Consider the following 20,100-nt stretch of genomic DNA (forward strand, 5'->3'; position numbering starts at 1 on the left):
GTTGTTGCAATAATTTTTGGAGTAACTGTTTCTTTGGAGTACCATGTTGTCTCTGTATTTGTTGCTTGTATGGTCTGTCTGTATTTCAGTTTGTCTAGTATACCTTTTTTTATAGCACAACATAATTGCATGAAAATAGAAATTAGGTAGGATCAGACTTACTCTTGAATTACCTTGGGTCCAGTTTAGAATCACCTGTTTTCTTAGGCCTTAAGCACTAAATGGATGAAGGACAAATAGATCACTTGTACCTCCAAAAATATACGGATAAACAGAAATAGTTCATTTAACAAATAATAGTATTTGCTCTGTACCCTGCACTATTATAAGTATTGCTAAGGCTATACCAATATGTAAGACAGACAAAGGTTCTGCCTTTTGTTCGCCACATTGTGAATGGTAAACATCTGGAAAATGCAAATTAAAACAGGATGAGATACTTCTTCCCACTATGATGGAGTAACCAGTAGTGGACTTGCCCTCCCACTAGAGACAATTGTTTTCAGACATTGGACAGTTCACAGCATGGTAATATGATCCCTGAGAGAGAGGATGGGGGAGGAAACTAGGTGAACCCTGGCTTTTTGCCTAAAGGTATTCTCTTGATGGTGGAGAACTCAAAGAAAGATAGTCTTACTGAACTGAGGAAACAGATCAGAAATTGGGGAAGTCAAGGTAACTGAAATTTACGGAGTACTGAAAAATAGGAAGCTAGCAGAAACAACTACAGAATTCTGCAGAAGGGTCCTTTTGAATCTTTAATTTAATACTAAGTTGCATATAGATGAGATGAGACCCCATGAAGCTGGAGAAAGAATACCAGGGAGCCATAAATGGAACAATTCCTAGAGTTCCCATAAGAATGGGAGATTTTTTGTTCATTCTGAGCAGCCAGAATGTAGAGAAATCTCGTTAAAAACCTGGAGCATTCAGTAGAGATCCAAGAAAGGACACACTTTGGTAATAAGGCTAAACTAGCCTTAGAGTAAAAAGTTACACCAGACCTGCCTAAACAAAGCTTTTAAGGCTCAAAAGGATCACACTGATCCACCAGTGACTTATATGCCTTGGGTCAGAAAGCAGCTGCTTAGCCTTCCTGTTGAAAGTTAAGAATAAAAGGATATTGACTTCCTTTGTTAATACATCCTTCAAATATCCCTGATTGTGGAAGAGTTTGGGCGCAAAGACTTTACAGCCAAAGTCTTTTAGTCTTTCCCTTTTAACTCAACTATATTGTCAGCATATTTTGTTGGATATTTTTTATGGAAAATAATCCAGTCATTAAAGCTAGAAATTAAATGATTATAGTCTGGTTATAATGATGATGATTTATACAATGTTTGTTTTATGAAAGTCTGAGTCTCTCAGGTGATTTATACTGTGATTAACATTTATAATATCCATGAGTGCTTTTTAAAACTCACTTTTAAAATAATTTGTTTATTGGAACTCTTATTTGTAATGCTTGTCTTTGCTTTGGTTTTCTACTGCATACTATTCATTTAGCAAATAATTATTACCCAGCTATCATATGCCAGACAGTATTCTAGGCACTATAATCTAAAGCATTATATTTGAATGAAAAAAGATGTATAGATTAGGCTAATATTTGACGATATATGTTCAGCCCATTTAAAAGAGAGAGGGCTAAATTTATACAGAATTTGCTGCTTTGTTCATTAGTTCTGCATCTTTTATAAATTGTCAAGCTATTATGTAAGATATAGCAAAGAATACTATGTGTTCATCAAAATTTATTCCCTTTCCTCCTTGGGACTTAGGTAAACTATATATCCCAGCCTTTCACGTAGAGAAGTGTGTTGTGTGACTGAATTTTGAACAATAGGAATAGAAATAATGTATACAGATTCCAGCTAGGCTATAAAAACATCACATATGCATCTCCCTCTCCCCCCCCACCCCGCCCCGTCTTTTTAGCTTGATGTGGAGAACCCACAAGAGAACAACTCTAAGGCTTATCTTAGGATGAGAAGCTACCTACTGAACACCCATATTGAGTGAGAACTCTCTTCTGTTTTTTTTTTTTTTTAAAGATTTTATCTATTTATTACAGAGAGAGATAGTGAGAGCAGGAACACAAGCAGGGAGAGTGGGAGAGAGAGAGAAGCAGGCTACCTGCCGAGCAGGGAGCCCAATGTGGGGCTCGATCCCAGGACCCTGGAATCACGACCTGAGCCGAAGGCAGACGCTTAACGACTGAGCCACCCAGGCACCCCTCTTCTGTGGTGTTAAGCCACTGAGGTTTTAGGGTGGTTTTATTTCTTGGGCTACCCTAGTACAAGGAGGGAACATGATTGTACTGTAACTTCTATGGGAGAAGACAGTGATTTTTACAAATACCTCAGTGAGTTGAGACTTCAGCCTTTCTTGCCAGTCTGTTGGGTACACCAGTTCGTTCAGGTGAAAACACTGCTCTCTTCCTTTGGGCTCGGGTGCTAGCTCTGATTCTGCTTGAACCACTGGGAGAACTGCTTTAATCTCTCTACTCCCATACCCATGTCTCCATCTCCCTGTCAATCCGTATCCGTTCTTCCACTTCCCTGAATCAAATACTTTCTCCTCCTCATGCAGTTGCCTAAATACTTTGCTCCCATCTCAACGTGGAAAGGACAGAAAATAGAAAATCAAATTAAGTTACCCAATTGAGATATAGTTTACTACAGTGCACGTTTCTCAAATTTCCTTCATTGGCATAGTTCCTTCATGATTTTTGCCATTCCTGCTTCTAACCGTACTTTTTTAACCTAATATTTTCTTTGAATTTCATGCTTTTATTTAAATAAATTTACTTTAAAAGAAATTATATATTACTAGTCAAACTGTGAAGTCAGTACCACACACTGTAACTGTACAATTATCCAGAATGTTAATTCTAGCTAAATACTTTACCTTCAAATGGCACTGACATTAAAATCTTTTCCCTCTTGGGCACCTGGGTGGCTCAGTTGGTTAAGCGACTGCCTTCAGCTCAGGTCATGATCCTGGAGTCCCGGGATCGAGTCCCACATCGGGCTCCCTGCTCAGCAGGGAGCCTGCTTCTCCCTCTGGCCCTCCCCCCTCTCATGTGCTCTCTGTCTCTCTCATTCTCTCTGTCTCAAATAAATAAATAAAATCTTAAAAAAAAAAAAAATCTTAAAAAAAAATCTTTTCCCTCTTTTTTTAAAAAGGTGGATTAGCTAGTATTAGCACATTAAAATTTTCTTCTGGACCTATTCTGAAAGATGGAAACATAGTTGAAAAAGGAATAACATTGTAGCCATTTCATTAGTCAGAATAAGCTAGACAATGCGTCATAACATAACAACAACCTTACAAATCGCAGTGGTTTAACACAATGAAGGTCTATTTCCAGTTTACCCAGCAACCCCGGGCAACTGTCCAGGACAGCTGTTCTTTATACAGTCGCACAGCAATTCAGGCTGTTTCAATCTTGTATCTGTACCATCTCAACATGAGACTTCTTTGATTTTCCTGTCAGAGGAGGAGACAGACTATAAAATCATGCAGAGCCTATGACACCTGTGTTCTCATTTCATAAGCCAGAACCAGTCACATAGTCCTAAACTTCATGGGAGCTGGCAGCTGTGGTCACCCTTATGTCTCGAAAGGAACAGAGACTAGGATGTTGGTAGACATTAGTACAGCCCACCATACTATGTAATTCAGCGCTATTTACTGCCAGTTTTGTAGATCATTTAAAACCATCTCTTGCTAAAATGAGTTCCATACCTTGAAGAACAATATTGTTGATGAAATAATATAATATTCTAAATCGAAAGACCTGGATATGGTTTTATATACTGTGATCTTGGGTAAGAGATCTTGTGATTCTGTTTTCCCATCTGCAACAAGGTTAATGTGTTCCTCAAAGGAAAATTATGAAATGTAAATAAAAGTGTAAAATAAACTGTTATACACATGTAAACAGGGCACCTGGGTGGCTCAGTTGGTTAAGCGTCTGACTCTTGATTTTGGCCCAGGTGGTGAGATTAAGCCCCAGGTTGGCTCTGTACTCAGTTGGCTTGAGATTCTTTCTCCCTCTCCTTCTGCCCCTACCCCCACTTGTGTGCATGCTCTCTCTCTCTCTCTCTCAAAAAAAAAAGTTAGCTATTATTTTATTGGTTGTAGCATAGCTTTTTTGAGAGTAAGGTATTTGTTTTTAGAGCTATGTACCTAGCATTAGAATCTGGCTCTAGCAAGAAGTTAGTTTCACTAACAAAGAAGACTATGCAAGTCCCAAACAGAATTACCTGTTCCCACTGATTTTCTAAAACAAAGTTTAAGCATATTTCTCTGCAGTCGAAATGCTCTTTCATAAAAATTTTCTTATACTTCATTTTGCTTTGAGTTACCAAATAAGATCAGGACAAATTTATCATTTTTTGCTCTTTAAGAAAACTGTCATCAATAAATGTAATGTTTTTTATTTGATAAAATTTACAGTGGTGTGTTTAGTAATTTTTAAAACAAAGCAGAGTGATACTTAATAAAACTAAGAATAAATTCATAAATCAAATAAATATTATCTATTTATTATAGACCATTGATATAAAATCTGTAGTTACATGTACCCAAAGTAATCTGTTTTTCTAGGTCACTTGCTCCTGTCCCACCTTCTTCCCTAATTTCCTGATAGAGTTTATAAAGGAGTTCTATTTCTTCTTTAAATAGTTGGTGTAATTCACTAGTGATCCCACCTGGGACATGGCTTTTCTTTATAGAAGATGTTCATTCAGTTTCCTTACGTTTTATTTATCTATTCAGATTTTCTATTTCTTAATGAGTCAGTTTTAATCATTTGTGGCTTTCCAGGAATGTATTTCATCTAAGCTGTCTAATTTGTTGGCATAAAGTTGTTCATAACCTTCCCTTATAATCCTTTTCATTTCTATAGAGTTGATAGTGATGTCCCCTCTTTCATTCCTAATTTTGATAATTTGTGTCTTTGCTGTTTTTCTTGATCAATCTAGTTCAAGGTGTTTTCAATTTTGTTCATCTTTTCAAAGAATTCTGATTTCAATACAATTCTGTTTTTATTTACTATTTTATTGCTTTCTGCTATAATCCTTCTTTCCTTTTTCTGCTTGATTTTAATTTTAGTTTGCTCTTTTTCAACTTTTTAGAAGCATGAGCTATTTCCCTAGTAGCTTTTTAACTGTTATATCCATAAAACTCTTCTTTGAAACTTTTTAAAAAGGTAAATTAGAAAGACTTAGTAATTCTCTCCAAATTAGCTTTTAGAAATAACCTTGTACTTTTGATTTTAAATAGAAAATTAATGAACATTTATTAAGCTTTGTACTGAGTTGGGAGGCATTCTGAAGTACATTTTTTCTCTTCTTTAAGCCCTGTGGCCCCTGTTTCATACCTTTTTGTGGCACTTAGCTTTCTCTGCTTTATATCATGACTGTTCTTACTCTGTCTTATCTCCATCATTGAGTTCTTTCAGGCCAGAAACTGTTTTAATCATGTTTGAATCCCATGGAGCATCTAATACTGAGCTCTGCACATGGTAGAACATAGTAACGTTTTACTGAATTGAATGGAAGAGCTTTCTCATACATTTTATGGTTGGTTTACAAATAGTTGTATTCAGTTTTCTAACAAAACAGTTCTCATTTTAAAAGTATCACTCTTTATATGTGAAAATTTCATTTAGCATTAAATTTACATTTTGTGTAAATGATGTATCTTAATGCTGCCAAATGATTATGAGAATCCCTAATATGTATCCTGATGGCTCTGTTTTTGTTTACATAGAAAGTAGATTCATAATTATATAAAACTCTGTATATAGAGTTTTTAGTAATATGTTGTCTATATATAAACTTTCACCTCACAACTAGAACTTCTGAGTAAGAAAGTGCAAGTAAACCATTTAGCCCCAATATCACGACCTCTAGTCAGTAGACAACTTTATGAATATATTTGTGATAACCCATTATTCTTGAAGTTGTTAGTTGTGAATAAGTAAATACACTAATGTACCTTCTCAAATTCCATTTCTTTTTGTTATTTCTGGGTAGCAGTTTGCTGCGTCACTGAAACTGAGTAGTTCTATCCTTTATTGGATTATGTACAAATTTAAAATTTTTAATGGCATTTCAGTTATTTGGATGTTGTTACTTCAGAGTTTTTTGTTTTGTTTTCATCATTAGGAAGTTAGTGTTAAACTCTTTATGTAGTAGTTTCTTTAAAAAAAACTTACTTTGACTTCCAAATTACTAAGTTTTAACAGTCAGAATATTTTCCCCACATTTGGATAGCTTCTGTAGTCTTTGCGTGATGCTCCAGGGAATCCCTTCCTTTTACTGGGACCATAATGCCATAAGTTGATGATGATTAACTAGCTTGCTTGCTTGCTTGCTTGCTTGCTTGCTTGCTTGCTTTCTTTCTTTTTTTAATGGATATAGTTGCTGTTATTCTTGGAAATGGTAAAACTATGTAAGGTGGTTTTTTTATTCAAATAAAATGAATTCCTTTTTCCTCCTTCTAAGGCTGTTCACTATAATCAGTGGAGATAAAGAAGGTTCATATATGAGCCTGTCATGGATAACTAGAGGCCAAACACTAACCAATATTTGAATTGGTAAACAAAGTGTACTTTGCCACACTGCACCCGTTTTGTATTTCACTTATATTTGCACAGCTTTCAGAGAAATCAGATGTCTGTTATGTTTGTTGTCAAGAATATGTGCATTGTATCTCTAACTACATAATATATCTTTATTCAGATTTAAAATAAATATGTTCCAATTATTTGATACTGCATGGCATAATATGGATGTAAAACAACATGGAACAATTTTTATTTGCAAAGTAGAGTCAGAGAGTGGGGAGACTAAAGGGTAGTGGGGAGGATAGTGCATGGTAATTGAGGAAGTTGGAGGAAAAAGAAAAGTGTATAAAACATATATTTCATTTATTATACTTTCATAGGTAATCAGAAGAAAAGAGAACTGGAAAATACTCTGCAGCTATGTATTAATTTTGTAGTTGGTTTTAGATCAATGAGGTTTTATTTTTCATTATAAAGAGTCAAACTGTTTCTACAGTAGATCAGCCTTTATTTGATAAAGATTGTCCTGTCAAGTTCTGATTTCCTCTTTCTACATTGTATCTGGAGGTTTTTGTTTGTTTTTTCTTTTCTTTAGATAGATACTTTCTCCTTGCAAAAAAAAACAAAAACAAGGAACTGTGTGAATTATAGTTCTTTTTCTTCATCTGCTTTTCACTTACTCTATGCCAAGTTGTCAAATTCAATTGGTTTTTCTTTCTCTCTCCCTTTTTTTTTTTACTTTGTTGTTTTTGATTCCTCTGTTTTGGGGGAAGTGCATAACCAAACAGTAAAAGCTCCTTGACATTCCCCTTCCTTCAAGGTGTTGCTTACGTCATTTAAGCACGATTACGAGCAGTAATTAATTAGGAGTTCGGATCGGTTAGAAGGATGGTATTCCCTCCTATTTCCAGATTTTAACCACCATAGACTGGGGATTAAGAAGGAGGAAATAAAGAATGTCACAAATGTCTCTCCTACCCTTCTCCCCTACTCTCCCACTCCAGGAAATTCATGGTACCCAAAGGTTTATTTTCTAGTAAGTGTTTAGGAGCTAAAATGTTATGAATATTCATATAAGTTTCTGCCTATGAGGGGTGCCTGGGTGGCTTAGTTGTTAAATGTCTGCCTTCCGCTCAGGTCATGATCCCAGGGTCCTGGATCGAGCCCCCACATCAGGCTCCCTGCTCAGCGGGAAGCCTGCTTCTCCCTTTCCCAGTCCTCCTGCTTGTGTTCCCGCTCTCATTGTCTCTCTGTCAAATAAATAAATAAAATCTTAAAAAAAAAAAAAAAAGATTCTGCCTATGAAAGCTCTGTTAAAAACTTTTTAAAATACAGTTTTCTCTTTCCAGATAAAATTTCCACTGTTTTTCTCCACCTTCCTTAATAGTTCTCCAGTTCATATGTTTTTCTACTGTTTTCCTCTAAGAGTTTTAGAATTTTAATTCTTACATTTAGGTCTTTGATCCATTTTGAGTTAATTATTGTATATAGTGTAAAATATGGATCCAACTTCATCCTTTTGCATGTAGATATCCAGTTTCTCCAACACCATTTATTGAAAAGATTGTTCTTTCCCCATAAAATGGTCTCGGTACCTTTGTAAAATCATTCAACCATGGGGTTTATTTCTGGAATCTCTGTTCAGTTGGTCTATATGTCTGGCTTTAAGACACATCCCACACTGTTTTGATTACTTTATAGGAAGCTTTATGGTAAGTTTTGAAATCATGAAGTGTAAGACTTCCTACCTTGTTCTTTTTATGATTGGCTTGGCTATTCAGGGTTCCTTCAGATTCTGTATGAATTTTAGGATGGAATTTTCTATTTCTGCAAAAAATGTCATCGGGATTTTTATTAGGATTGCATTGAATCTATAGATCACTTTGGGAAGTATTGCCATTTTGACAATATTAAGTCTTTGAATCGGTGAACAAGGGATGTCTTTCCATTTATTTGTGTCTTTAATTTCAGCAACAGTTTGTAGTTTTTCAGTGACAAGTCTTTAGCCTCCTTGATTAAGTTTATTCCTAAGTATCCTTTTTATTGCTATTTTAAATTGGATTGTTTTCTTAATTTCATTCTGGGATAGCTCATCGTTAGTATCCTTTTGTGTATTGATTTTATATCTTGCAACTTTGCTCGGTTTGTTTAACTGTTTTATTGTGGAATCTTCACTTTTATTTAAGGTTTTCTATATTTACGGAATGTTGTCTGCGAACAGAGATAATCATACTTATTCCGCTCTGACTTGGATGCCTTATATTTCTTATTCTCACCTATAACTAAAATCATTTTGTCCTCCTTTCACGTTTGACAATTAACTTGTCTTAGGTTAATCTTACTGAATATGCTCTTTATCATAAAGCCAACTTTGTGAAGAGTTTCTTGGTACTTTATGTTGTTCTCATCTTAAATGAATCCTTCAGTTCTCATTTTCTGATCCTTGCTTTGGTTTGACCTGCCCTCATACCTGTCTCCAATAATTATCTTGAGTCCCATGCCAGTTCCCTCCTAAAAATTCCCATCTGCTCTGAAACCTTTATCAAAGACAGATACCTTAGTAGTTATTTAAAATCCTTATTTTAGTGCCCTTGATACTTGCTTGGATTAGTTGTGCTTCAACATTATCTACAACATTCCAGTTTACAGAGTCACCAACACAGGCAGATTTTCTCATTCACCGTTCACATTGCTGTGTGATATATCTGATTGCTCTTATTTCCCACCCCTCTGTCTCCTCTCCAAGTGATCTTGGAAGAATTCGTGAGTTCAGAAAATATTGATCTTTCTTCAAAATAGACCCCAAATGATGGATACTTATAATTAGGACTCTTTAAAAAAAAAAAAGAAAGAAAGAAACACAACAGTTATATTGCTAAAAGAGTGACTGGAAAAAAAATCTTAACTTTGACCATATACATTAATACTGCTAGAGATGAGGCCTTGATTTATATTTTATAACAACTTTTTTCTTAGGAAAGTCCTCTTCCTTATCTGCTATGATGAGGTATTTATAGATACCTTTCTCTAACCCAATATTCACAAACTTTAGCATGCATAGAATCACAAAGATTGCTAGGCTCCACAGTTTATGATTCAGCTGATCTGAGGTGGAGTCCGATCATTTCAATTTTTAACAAATTCCCAGATAATGCTGTGCTGCTGGTCCAGGACCACATTTTGAGAACCAGTGGTCTAAATCACGCTATTTAATTTTCTTTCTTGACCCACATATTTCTCATTGTCTAACCTAGACCATTTTGATTTGGGTAATCTAACACATTCTAAGTTACAACATGTTTTCTTCAACATTATTTCCTTCTCAATTAAAAGAAAAATAATCGGTGATATCTCCTTTCTTGTCATTCTCCCATGACATCTTCGATGTCTTTGTTTTCTTCCTTCCAACATACATAATTCAGACTTTACAAATCATGCTGCATCTGTGATGGTAGTGATGAGGACAACACCAAAAAACAGTAATAAAAAACAGCTAGCATTTATGAAGGACTTATTATTATGTGCTAGGTACTGTTCTGAGCATTTTATTTGAATTAGTGTAACCTTGCAATCCCCCCATGGTATGGGTACTTAAGTTATTAAGTACAAATAACTGATCGGAAACTTAGAGAAACGTTCTCAGCTAGGAAAAAGTGGAAGAGATGGAATCTAACTTAAGCTTTCTGGTTTCAGAGCCCAGACTTTAATTCCTCTGCTGTCCAACCCCTCACTACTATACTACCATGTTATGTCACAGTAAAATAATCTGGCTTGGTGTTAGAATCCTCCTACCCATCTCATTTCAACCACTTTCTAAAAGATGGTCTGGTAAACCCTTTTGACACAGAATTCTTGTACCCAGCTGAATCATCTTTACCATTTTTTACTATGAAGTCTATTAAAATTCTAGGTTTCCAAGCAAAATATCATGTCCTATCTTTCAAACTGACCTTTTGTGTTCTCCACCGAACGGTATTAAGACTATTGGACAACCTGTCATAGCTGTGATTGTACCCCCTGTGTTTAGACTTACAGGCAGCACTAGTTTTCTGTAATTTGTATGAGAGCGACATTATAATCTACCTTAAAAGATAAAGTCATTATTAGACATGTACAGTATCCCATGAATGAAGGTAGAGATGAAGGTAGAAAAAAAAATCAAATGTCCACCATGAGCTGTAAAGATAACTGCAGTTGGAATTCCTGAGAAGGGAAAATCAAGAAGTCTGCATGGCATCGAATTTACAAATCTCTGGGATCCTGATTTATGCCCTTGACTCCATCTCATAATCCTTATATATTCCTCATATCACCCCCCTCAGTTTCTCCTGCCATCCTTCAGTTTCTTCCTTACATATCTACCCTAAGTTGCTGATTTCTGTCTGACTACTAGCCTACTATTTTCACTATAAAAATTGTTATTAAGATTTTTAGATATATGGAATCCCTTGACCAGGGACCAGTGCTGTCTTTGTCAGAACTCAGCAGGTAAAATATTTATTCTGCTGCCATGAAAAAAAATAATAATAAAAGGGCGCCTGGGTGGCTCAGTTGGTTAAGCGACTGCCTTCAGCTCAGGTCATGATCCTGGAGTCCCGGGATCGAGTCCCGCGTTGGGCTCCCTGCTCGGCAGGGAGTCTGCTTCTCCCTCTGACCCTCCTCCCTCTCATGCTCTCTGTCTCTCATTCTCTCTCTCTCAAATAAATAAATAAAATCTTTGAAAAAAATAATAATAATAAAATTCTAGTTAAGGACTTAATAGCTTTAAGAATTAAATTATAAACATTTCTTCTATACAGAGCAATACTGGATAAATAAAATGTTTCATTATTTTTTAATTGGTTGGTGAGATTATAATGAAAGAGCCTCTAATATTGGCTATTAGTAGCCTGCAGATCTGCATATAAATCACTTGACATCTTTGTGATAGTGACTTTTAAAAATAGTCTCAGTTATTACAGTTTTAGCAGAGGTGAGAGTTCTGCTATTTCAAAGCTTACTTTTGGCGGAGAAACATACCGTTAGCACTCTTAACTCTTGTTGCTATGGAGACAGTAACAGGATTTATTTTGTTTTTTAACATACACTTAAAATATACATACATATTTTAAGATTTAAAATGTGATTTAGTTGCCTGTAGGCTTTGAGTATTGGCACATTTCAAAAGTACTTCTTTTCTTTTTTAATACTTTATTATTTTTATCCTCCAGAGAAAATAGAGAATTCTGGCCATTATAATGACAAAGTTTTATATTACTTTTTACAGGGTCTTTTAGGAATAACTTAGAATCCCCTGTGGATCAGTAATGGATGAGGATTTTGAAGAACATGCAGAAACTTTTGAAAAGAGTAATGTGATCTTAAGCACTCCCATGTCTTGGACACCTATAGTTATGACACAAATATATAATGCATACAACTCAATTTCAGATTCAAATGATACTTTTGAAACAGTGTTATGCTAAGCACTTTCACCCTGTTGTAATTTATTTTATGAAACTCAATTTGAGAGTGCCAAAGTAATCTTCATAATCTTAATTTTTAATGTATTACACTGATTACTTAAATGTATATTAGTAGTGTTCTTTAATTCTTCCCCCTAAAAATCAATAAATAGAATTTATACAAGCCTTTGATAAATAGAACTTTAAATTCGTGAATTATACTTTTTATTTCATTCCTTATAAGAATGAATGGATTCCATGTCATGGAATATTACTAATCCGTAGAACTCCTGAGTACATGTGCAACTAAATCACCTCTCTTTACCTTTAGCGTCCAGTGTCAGACTGGCATGGCCTAGCTAACATCTTAGACCACTAGCAGTTTTGACTTCTTACCTTAATAAACTGAGCTGTCAGGTGATTGATTTCCTTTTAAGCTAGGTAGATTAATCCTAGTTATGGTATTTATCACAACCGAGGGTCATAGCAGTTATTTCTGGATAAAGAAAACCTTTGGTTACAGTTGTTATAAACAGAATTTTAAAACTCAGCCCTGTACTTTCCTCAGTTCATACCTTTATTTAATGGCAAAGGAAGACAAAATAGCTCTTTGCTTTCTAAAGGAAGAAAGTAGCTAAAGGTGATAGACAATTGCAACTTAGGCACATAGTTTTGAATATTAGATTTTAGCTTTTCCAGTTTGCAGTGACTTTTTAACAAGACCCATCTCCTCTATGAAGAATGTAGTTCATTTTTTTTTCTGGCACAAAAAAATAGGGTAACCTGATCTGAGTCTGACAGAGTGTGTCGTTCATTTAAGTGCTTCCATCTGTTGCCTGCTGTTCCCCTTACTCATGACCCCTCTATGTTTCTCTCTTTCCCTTCTCCTTCCCTGTTTCTCTTTCCTTTTTCTTTCTTCTTTCCTTTCTGTTTTCTTCTCTCTCTCTCCCTGTCTTTCTCTCTCACCTTTTTCCCTCTCCCTCTCTCTCTGTCTCTTTTTTTGTCCTTAGCCCCTCTGAGGAAGGCAAAGTTTGTTGAGAGCCCACGAATTCCAGAATCCGAGCTTGGCTCACCAACCCTCGCTTCAGCTCAGAAACTGGACGTGGATGCGTACTGCCCTGGTAAGCATGCATGCAAAGTGTCTGCTTTGACAGAGGGAGGTTTGGATCTGGCCCATCCAGCAGAGCAGTGTTTTGCATGTATACTTTTCATAAAAACATATCTGTAACCCCTTTTGCAACGGATTGCATAATTTCCTTATTAGAACATAGTTTTTACTGAATATCCTTTTTTGACTATTGATGTAATAATGAGTAAGTATTGAAAACCATTTCAAGGATAATTTTCAAAAGAATTGAGATAATTTTGGTAGATAAATAGTTTTTAGGGTGATTTTTGTGATTTGAGATACTTGAAGAAATATGGCTTTGGTCACGTGCAAACAAGAATATTAAAGATACGAATAAAAATGTTCATTCAACACTAGCCCTTTACGTATGACCTACTTTTTCTGATTCCCATTGGATTTCTATTCAGAAAATAGTTGTGATGTTGGAAACATTAAACTTAAATTAGAAAAGAAGCCTTATAGGTTCCCAATTTGGGCTCCTGGACATTCACTTTTAGAAATACCTCTTCTCATGAATGGCCTATGAGCACATGTGGGAGTTCACTAAAACCCTTCTCTTGTGGGAGCCAAGCTGAGACAGAGTCATTATCAGTGCTTAGATTCTTGCAAACTGAGATGAGTTGCCTGGCAACATCCTTTACACTCACTCTACAGTGAGTCCTATAGAGCTGTGTCAGAAATGTTCAAAGATCTAGTTGAGTATACAGATCAGAGCTTTCGTAGAAGGCCTTAGAAGACTTGGTTTTAGGCCTTTTGTTTATTCCTGCTCATTAAAATTGATGTTAAACCACAGAATGAAACCACTTTACAAATTTATAGCATTCTGTCAGCAGAATAAAATGATTTTTAGTTCTAGGGAAGGTATCAATAACTCTAATCTGAAATGTCAGGATAATGTAGCTCTGAAGCCAAATAAGACATGTTTAAGGGGGAAAAAAAGATAATAGGCGAAAACCTGGACCAAACCTAATCAGAGACATTGATTGTATGGGTCAGTTTTAAATATTGAAAGACCTTGGGGATTTTACTTTCAGGATGCAGAATCCCAGGTTTCACCCACTGTCGGAGATGACTATTTTTATTTATTTTTTATTTTATTATGTTATGTTAATCACCATACATTACATCATTAGGAGATGACTATTTTTAAATCAATCACAGTTATGTATTAGGAACCAACTTTTCTGTGTCTGAGAGGAACAAAATAGCTCTTTAAATGGTACCATAGCACATGGTTAGAAGAATCTTTTTCATGTTTTGAGGTACTGTCACACTTCTTGGGCAATGGAATAGGGTGCTTTGCATTTCTTCATGGGAATTTTAGTATAATAAAGTAAAACAAATAAATGCACTAATTCCCTATTCCTGCATTGAGTTTTGGGAAAGAAACTCTGTTGGAGGCCTTTTCTTTTCCAGATTTGCAAGTCAGAATGACTGTCAGGGAGACTAATCTTTCACTTCCTGATTGTCCATCTGACATCTTTAATCTAATCTAGCCATTGTTATTGTCAAGAAGCAAGGTAGCTGCTTTTTGTTGGAATGCCAGTGCTGAATCCCTATGAAAAATCTTATCCATGTTATTTTTTATGTATATTTCCCACAAATATGAATCTTTGCTGAATTGGAATTGAACCAAACTAAACCTCAGTTGAAACTTTCAGAAAGCCAGGAAAAAACTAAAACATGTTGCCAGAATGTTAATTGCCACGCTCCTCAGTCTTTCCTTTTCTTATCTGAACAGATTTAATGCACAGAAACTTCTTAGTGTTTTATACTCTTTTATAATGAAGTTATTAAACTCTCCGAAAATAGGTTTCTACTGAGATAAGATTAGTGACCTGAAGGTTGAAGCTGTTATCTTCTACATAGTACCAAAACTTAACAATGAACAGATGAATTCAGTGTACTCACAAAGCGAACAAATAATCCGTTCCTTTTGAATGTCTCTTACATAGGATACACTAACAGAACAGTGATCGTGTTTTATTGTATACTTATATAGTAACTCAGTTAAAGCTGTTTCTCTTCTTGTCCACCTGCTTTATTCATTATCACATGCAAATTTAGGAAAATAGTATATATATCTCACAGAGACAACAGTCATAAATCAAAGGCTGGAGCAGTGGCTTTCAGATTTTGGCATGCTTCAGAATTACCAGGAAGACTTGTTTAAATGCAAATTGCTGGGCCCACCTCAGAATTTCTGATTCTGTAAACCTGGGTTAGGTTGAGAATTTGCTTTTCTGACGAATTCCCAGGTGGCGCTGAAGCTGCTGGTTGAGGTTCTACACTTTGAGGAACAGCTGGGTTACAGGACTGCTCCAGGCTGCTTACAAGCGGTCCAATGAACAATTCTGGAAAGTCATTCTGCTCTTGACTTCTGAGGATGTTGTTTCTGTATTATCTAAACTTAAACCTTTTGATGCCTGTACTTTAGGTTGGAAGAATAAAGCTTTTGTGTCTAAGAAATGGACATGTCTTTTTCTGGTTGGTCCTTTTGTTCCTGGTATCTGTGTACCTGTGTCTAGTTTTCAGTATTGTCCTACATATAAAAGGAAATTGTGAATCAAACCAGAACAAGTCATTGATACTTGGTCTGCAAAGTCTAGGGAAAGCTATGCTGAGATATAGCTGTTGATCCAGAATATTTGTCTAATAAATTAAGGAATTCAGTCTACATAGCATTAGATTCTAAAATACCTAACTTACATTTTATCATTCCTCAAATCAGACTTGTTGTATGCGGAAAATATGAGAAAAACACAAGTGAACAGTATGGTTTGGTTCTGTACTTAAAACCATGGGACATGATTGATGATTTTACATAACTGACCTACCAGAGCGTAGGGGATGTTAAGTGAATTGTGTTTGATAATTGTCTTACAGTAGGGAAATTAAGACCTAGAGAATTTAAGTGATTTGGATGGGTCACAAGCAGAATTTATTGTTGAACTCTTGAAGTGGACATTATGTAATCCAGGAATAGATTGCCCACAATTCTGGTACTGTTTAAATTCCATAAACACCCCTTAACTACCCTTAAATTAAAAAGCAGAAAATTCAGTTTTTATGTATGAGACTGGGCTGTAATCTATTTTTAGGATACCCAACTGATATCAGTGATTTCAATAAAAGCAATTCCCAAGGTAAGAGAAACTGATTGATTCATCCTACACTCTAACTTTCCTGCTTATGGCATTATTTATTAGCTGTGTGGTTTTAGGCAAGTCACTTAACCTTTCTGAGTTTCAGTTTCCTCATCTGTAAAAATAGGAACAGTAATCTTAAATCAGATTAATAAATATAAAGCACTTAGCAGAAAGCTTGATTCATCGTAAATGCTTATAAATGTTAGCTAATTTTGTTATTCTTGTGATAATCCCAAAGTATATTGCAGGGTGTTAAAGTGTTTTCTAAATAATCAGGGATGGGGGAAGATGTAAAGGTTTAGGGTCATTTTTATTTTATTTTATTTTTTTATTATTTATTTATTTTAGAGATGGAGCGGGGAGGGGAGGGGCAGATGGAGAGGGAGAATCTTAAGAAGGTTCCACACCTAGCGTGGAGCCCAACTCGAGGCTCAGTCTCACAACCCTGAGATCATGACCTGAGGCAGGCAAAATCAAGAGTGGGATGCTTAACTGACTGAGCCACCCAGGTTCCCCTAGGGCAATTTTTAGTTAAATGTATCTTGTGTTTCAGTTCTGATTTCCCCACTACTAGTCATGTCCTAAACATGTGATTTAATGTCTCTTCGCCTGTTTCCTGTCACAGCAACATGGTATATACCATGATGTTATTTCTGTAATTTAACATATTAAATAAGTATTTGTATAGATATATAAATATATATATTCATAGGGAAAACATTGGTTGCCTAATGAGAGAGAGAATTGGGATTGGTTGGGAAGTCAGGAGAGAGTGGGATTGGTGAGATAATGCTCATGTTAGCAGTGGTTGTAGCTGGTTGGTAGGATTACAGGTGGTTTTAATTTTCTTTCTTGGGCAGCATACATTAGTGAAGGAGAGCTCAAGTTCTAGAGTTAGATCTGGGTTTAATTTCTGACTGTCACCTACTAGTTGTAACTGTGTGTTAACTTTCATAACCTTGAATTCTTTGTAACCTTTGATAAAAATAGGTCTTTTATGATAGGTTTATCTCATAGGGTTGTTAAGTAAAATAACATATATGCCAAATGCTTCGGGAAAATAAACATAAGAACACCTTTCCTGTTGTTGTTCATCATCATCATTACACTTTGTTCATTTTCTAAAATTTCTACAATGACCTTGTACTGAAATTTTTAAATTTTTAATCAGATGCCACTAAAGGATGGTGATACTCTTTATTTATACTTTTGTTTCTTAGGGGTTTTTTTTATTGGATGTTGTAATAACACAATAACACATCATTTCAACTTCGTCAAGAAATGAATCTTGACACAAATGGCAGGCCAACTCAGCAGTTTTATAGGACTTTTGACTACATGTGCAAGGTTAAGGGCCAAAGTCCAGACTGGTGTTCTAAAAAGAGACAGGCTTTTATCCACACCGAATATTTTCAGAGAAATTTGAGATTAATCTTTTTATAATAGATCTTTTAAATCTCTTTAAAAATGGCACTGTCCTTCAAAGGACAGTGTTATTTAAGGTGACAAGATTAGGATGTATTTGAAACTCAAGAATGGGAGAGTTTTATGATAGTTATTTGGTACATACTCATATTTATATATATTTTAAATTCATAAAAGATTTTTCCTCTGGATTTCTTATCAGCATTGTACATTCCGTTGGACAAGTACAAGCTACTGTAGATCAGTGTTTTATAAAAAGTGAGTAATTCCTTGAACCTCTTTTCCCAACTCCTATATAGTTGTGGTCATTCTATTTAAAAGAAAAGGGCGATTTGTTTTCTCATCTTTTTCTTTCCATTTTTCTTTCTGAAAACATTATCAAATGTTATCTTTGTTAGTTAGGTGTGCTTCCTTTGTTTTGCAATGAATTTTATACTTAAGATTATATTTTAAAACCCTCTGTATGATTTTTTGATTGGCATGTAAATACCAGGAGCCTTTTCTTGTAATTCACATCTTCTGCTATGTTGTGTTTGTATTCCCTATGTCTACTATGTTGTAAACACAGTAAGTGTAAAGCAGGGTTTTTAACATGACTTAAATTGCTGAGCTTTAGGGGTGCTCTAAACTCCTTATTATATACAAACATGATTCTGTAATGTACATGTATGCTTCTTTCTTTTTTTAGATTTTATTTATTTATTTTTCCAAGAGAGAGTGAGCACAAGGTGGGGAGGGGCAGAGGGAGAATCAGGCTTCCTGCTGAGCCGGGAGCCCAGTGCAGGACTCGATCCCAGGACCCTGGGATCATGACCTGAGCTGAAGGCAGACGCTTCACCACCTGAGCCACCCAGGTGCCCACATACATGTGTGCTGCTTTCTGTAACAGGCTTCCAAAGCAGTCTGTGACACATACTTTACGCACCTCCAATAAAGGAGAAAAGAAATACTTTTGTAAAGATTGAAATGAAACAGAAGCTGTTAATGGTATAGCTATTAGAACAAATATATATATATATATATATAAATGTATATTTTATATATATGTGGATAGTGGACAGACTTGTAAATGGAATGAAGGGAATAACTGAAAGTGCTGCTGTAATCACAATGTGAAAGTCAGCAAAGAAAGGAGAGCTCAGAAGCAGAGAGATAAACTGAACATATTTCGGTGTATTTTAAGTATGAGAGACACTGCCTGTGTGCCTGGTTACTGGTTATGAAAATAAGCATGCCAGAGAACTAGAATATGAATATGAATAGCTTTTCTTGCCCACACTTCCTTATCCACTAGTAAGTTCTTAACATGTTAGAAAGTTATTTCAGTGCACAGATGCTTTGTTGAATAAAATGTTTCATTTTGATCATTTTTAGTTGTTTTCCTGATTTACATCTTATCATTATTTAAAAGATAGTCTCATCCCACAAACTTTTGGATTAACTTTTCTCAAGATGTTTTGCATCACAAATTCTAAAGACTTGACCTATGAATGTGGTGCCTAGATCCATAAATTAGATATCAAAAAGAACAGTTTTTCCATTAACTGAAAAGCATTTTAACTTACGGTTTTTGAGGCAGTAAAATGCACCGATTTAGAGTAAAATGCACTAGTGTAGACTACAGACCTTGGAGCCAGAGTGCCTGTGTTCAAATATTAGTTCTGTCACTACTTGTGTGACCTTGAGCAAATAACAACCGTAAGAAATTAATTTCCTTATCTGTAAAATGGAGATTATAATATTACCTACACCATAGGAACACTGCAAAGATGTATTAAAATGTGTAAAATGATCAAAACAATTATGTATGTAGTCGAGAGTGCTATATAAATCATAGCTACAATTATTATAATGTTTTAGAACCTTTAAGCTCTTTTATTTAAGAATGCTGTGGGTAAGGCTGTCATCCTTTTTAGAGTGCTTTGCAGAGGATAAAATTACACCTGTAACCTGTAGTCATTGGTTGTTTTTATAAGCAATCTATGTATATGTATAGATGCTAAGTTGTGTGGGTTTTGGGTTTTGATTTTTTTAATGGAGGCAGTTTTCCACAGTGGTAAATAACTCAGGCTGAGGGATCAGACAAGCTTGGATTCAACTCTAGCTGTGCCACATATTAGCTGTGTAACTTTTATTACTTTATCTTTCTAATTCTCTTGTTCCTCGTTTGTAAAATGAAGATAGTAATATTGCCTACTCCATAGGGTGTTTGTGATGATTAAATAAGATAATATACATAATTTACTTAGCTCAGCATCTGGAACATCAGTTGTTATGACTAATAACTTGTGTCTCACATGTATATATTATTATAAATTTATTTCTGAAAATAAATGTAGTTTTATATTTTTCTTTTCCTAAACTGTATATAAG

General features: G+C 35.2%; 1 protein-coding gene across 10 annotated transcripts in view; it reads left to right on the plus strand.

The window, feature by feature from the left end:
• TANC2 (tetratricopeptide repeat, ankyrin repeat and coiled-coil containing 2) overlaps window positions 1-20,100 on the plus strand; it is a 361,538-nt gene that overhangs the window by 173,967 nt on the left and 167,471 nt on the right. For 5 of the 10 annotated variants that reach the window (XR_010408383.1, XM_064582220.1, XM_064582225.1 and 2 more), the window contains exon 5: window positions 13,035-13,145. The exons of the other annotated variants lie outside the window; for them this stretch is intronic. Coding sequence is in view for 4 of the 5 variants with exons in the window: in XM_064582220.1 (XP_064438290.1) it covers window positions 13,035-13,145 (111 nt within the window). In the remaining variant the exon portion in view is untranslated. The remainder of the gene's footprint in view (window positions 1-13,034; window positions 13,146-20,100) is intronic. 10 annotated transcript variants of the gene reach the window in all.

Source organism: Mirounga angustirostris, unplaced genomic scaffold (genome assembly GCF_029215605.1).
Source record: "Mirounga angustirostris isolate CCGP_5_RB_7025 unplaced genomic scaffold, mMirAng1.0.hap1 SCAF_17, whole genome shotgun sequence".
Classification (NCBI taxonomy): Eukaryota; Metazoa; Chordata; class Mammalia; order Carnivora; family Phocidae; genus Mirounga; species Mirounga angustirostris.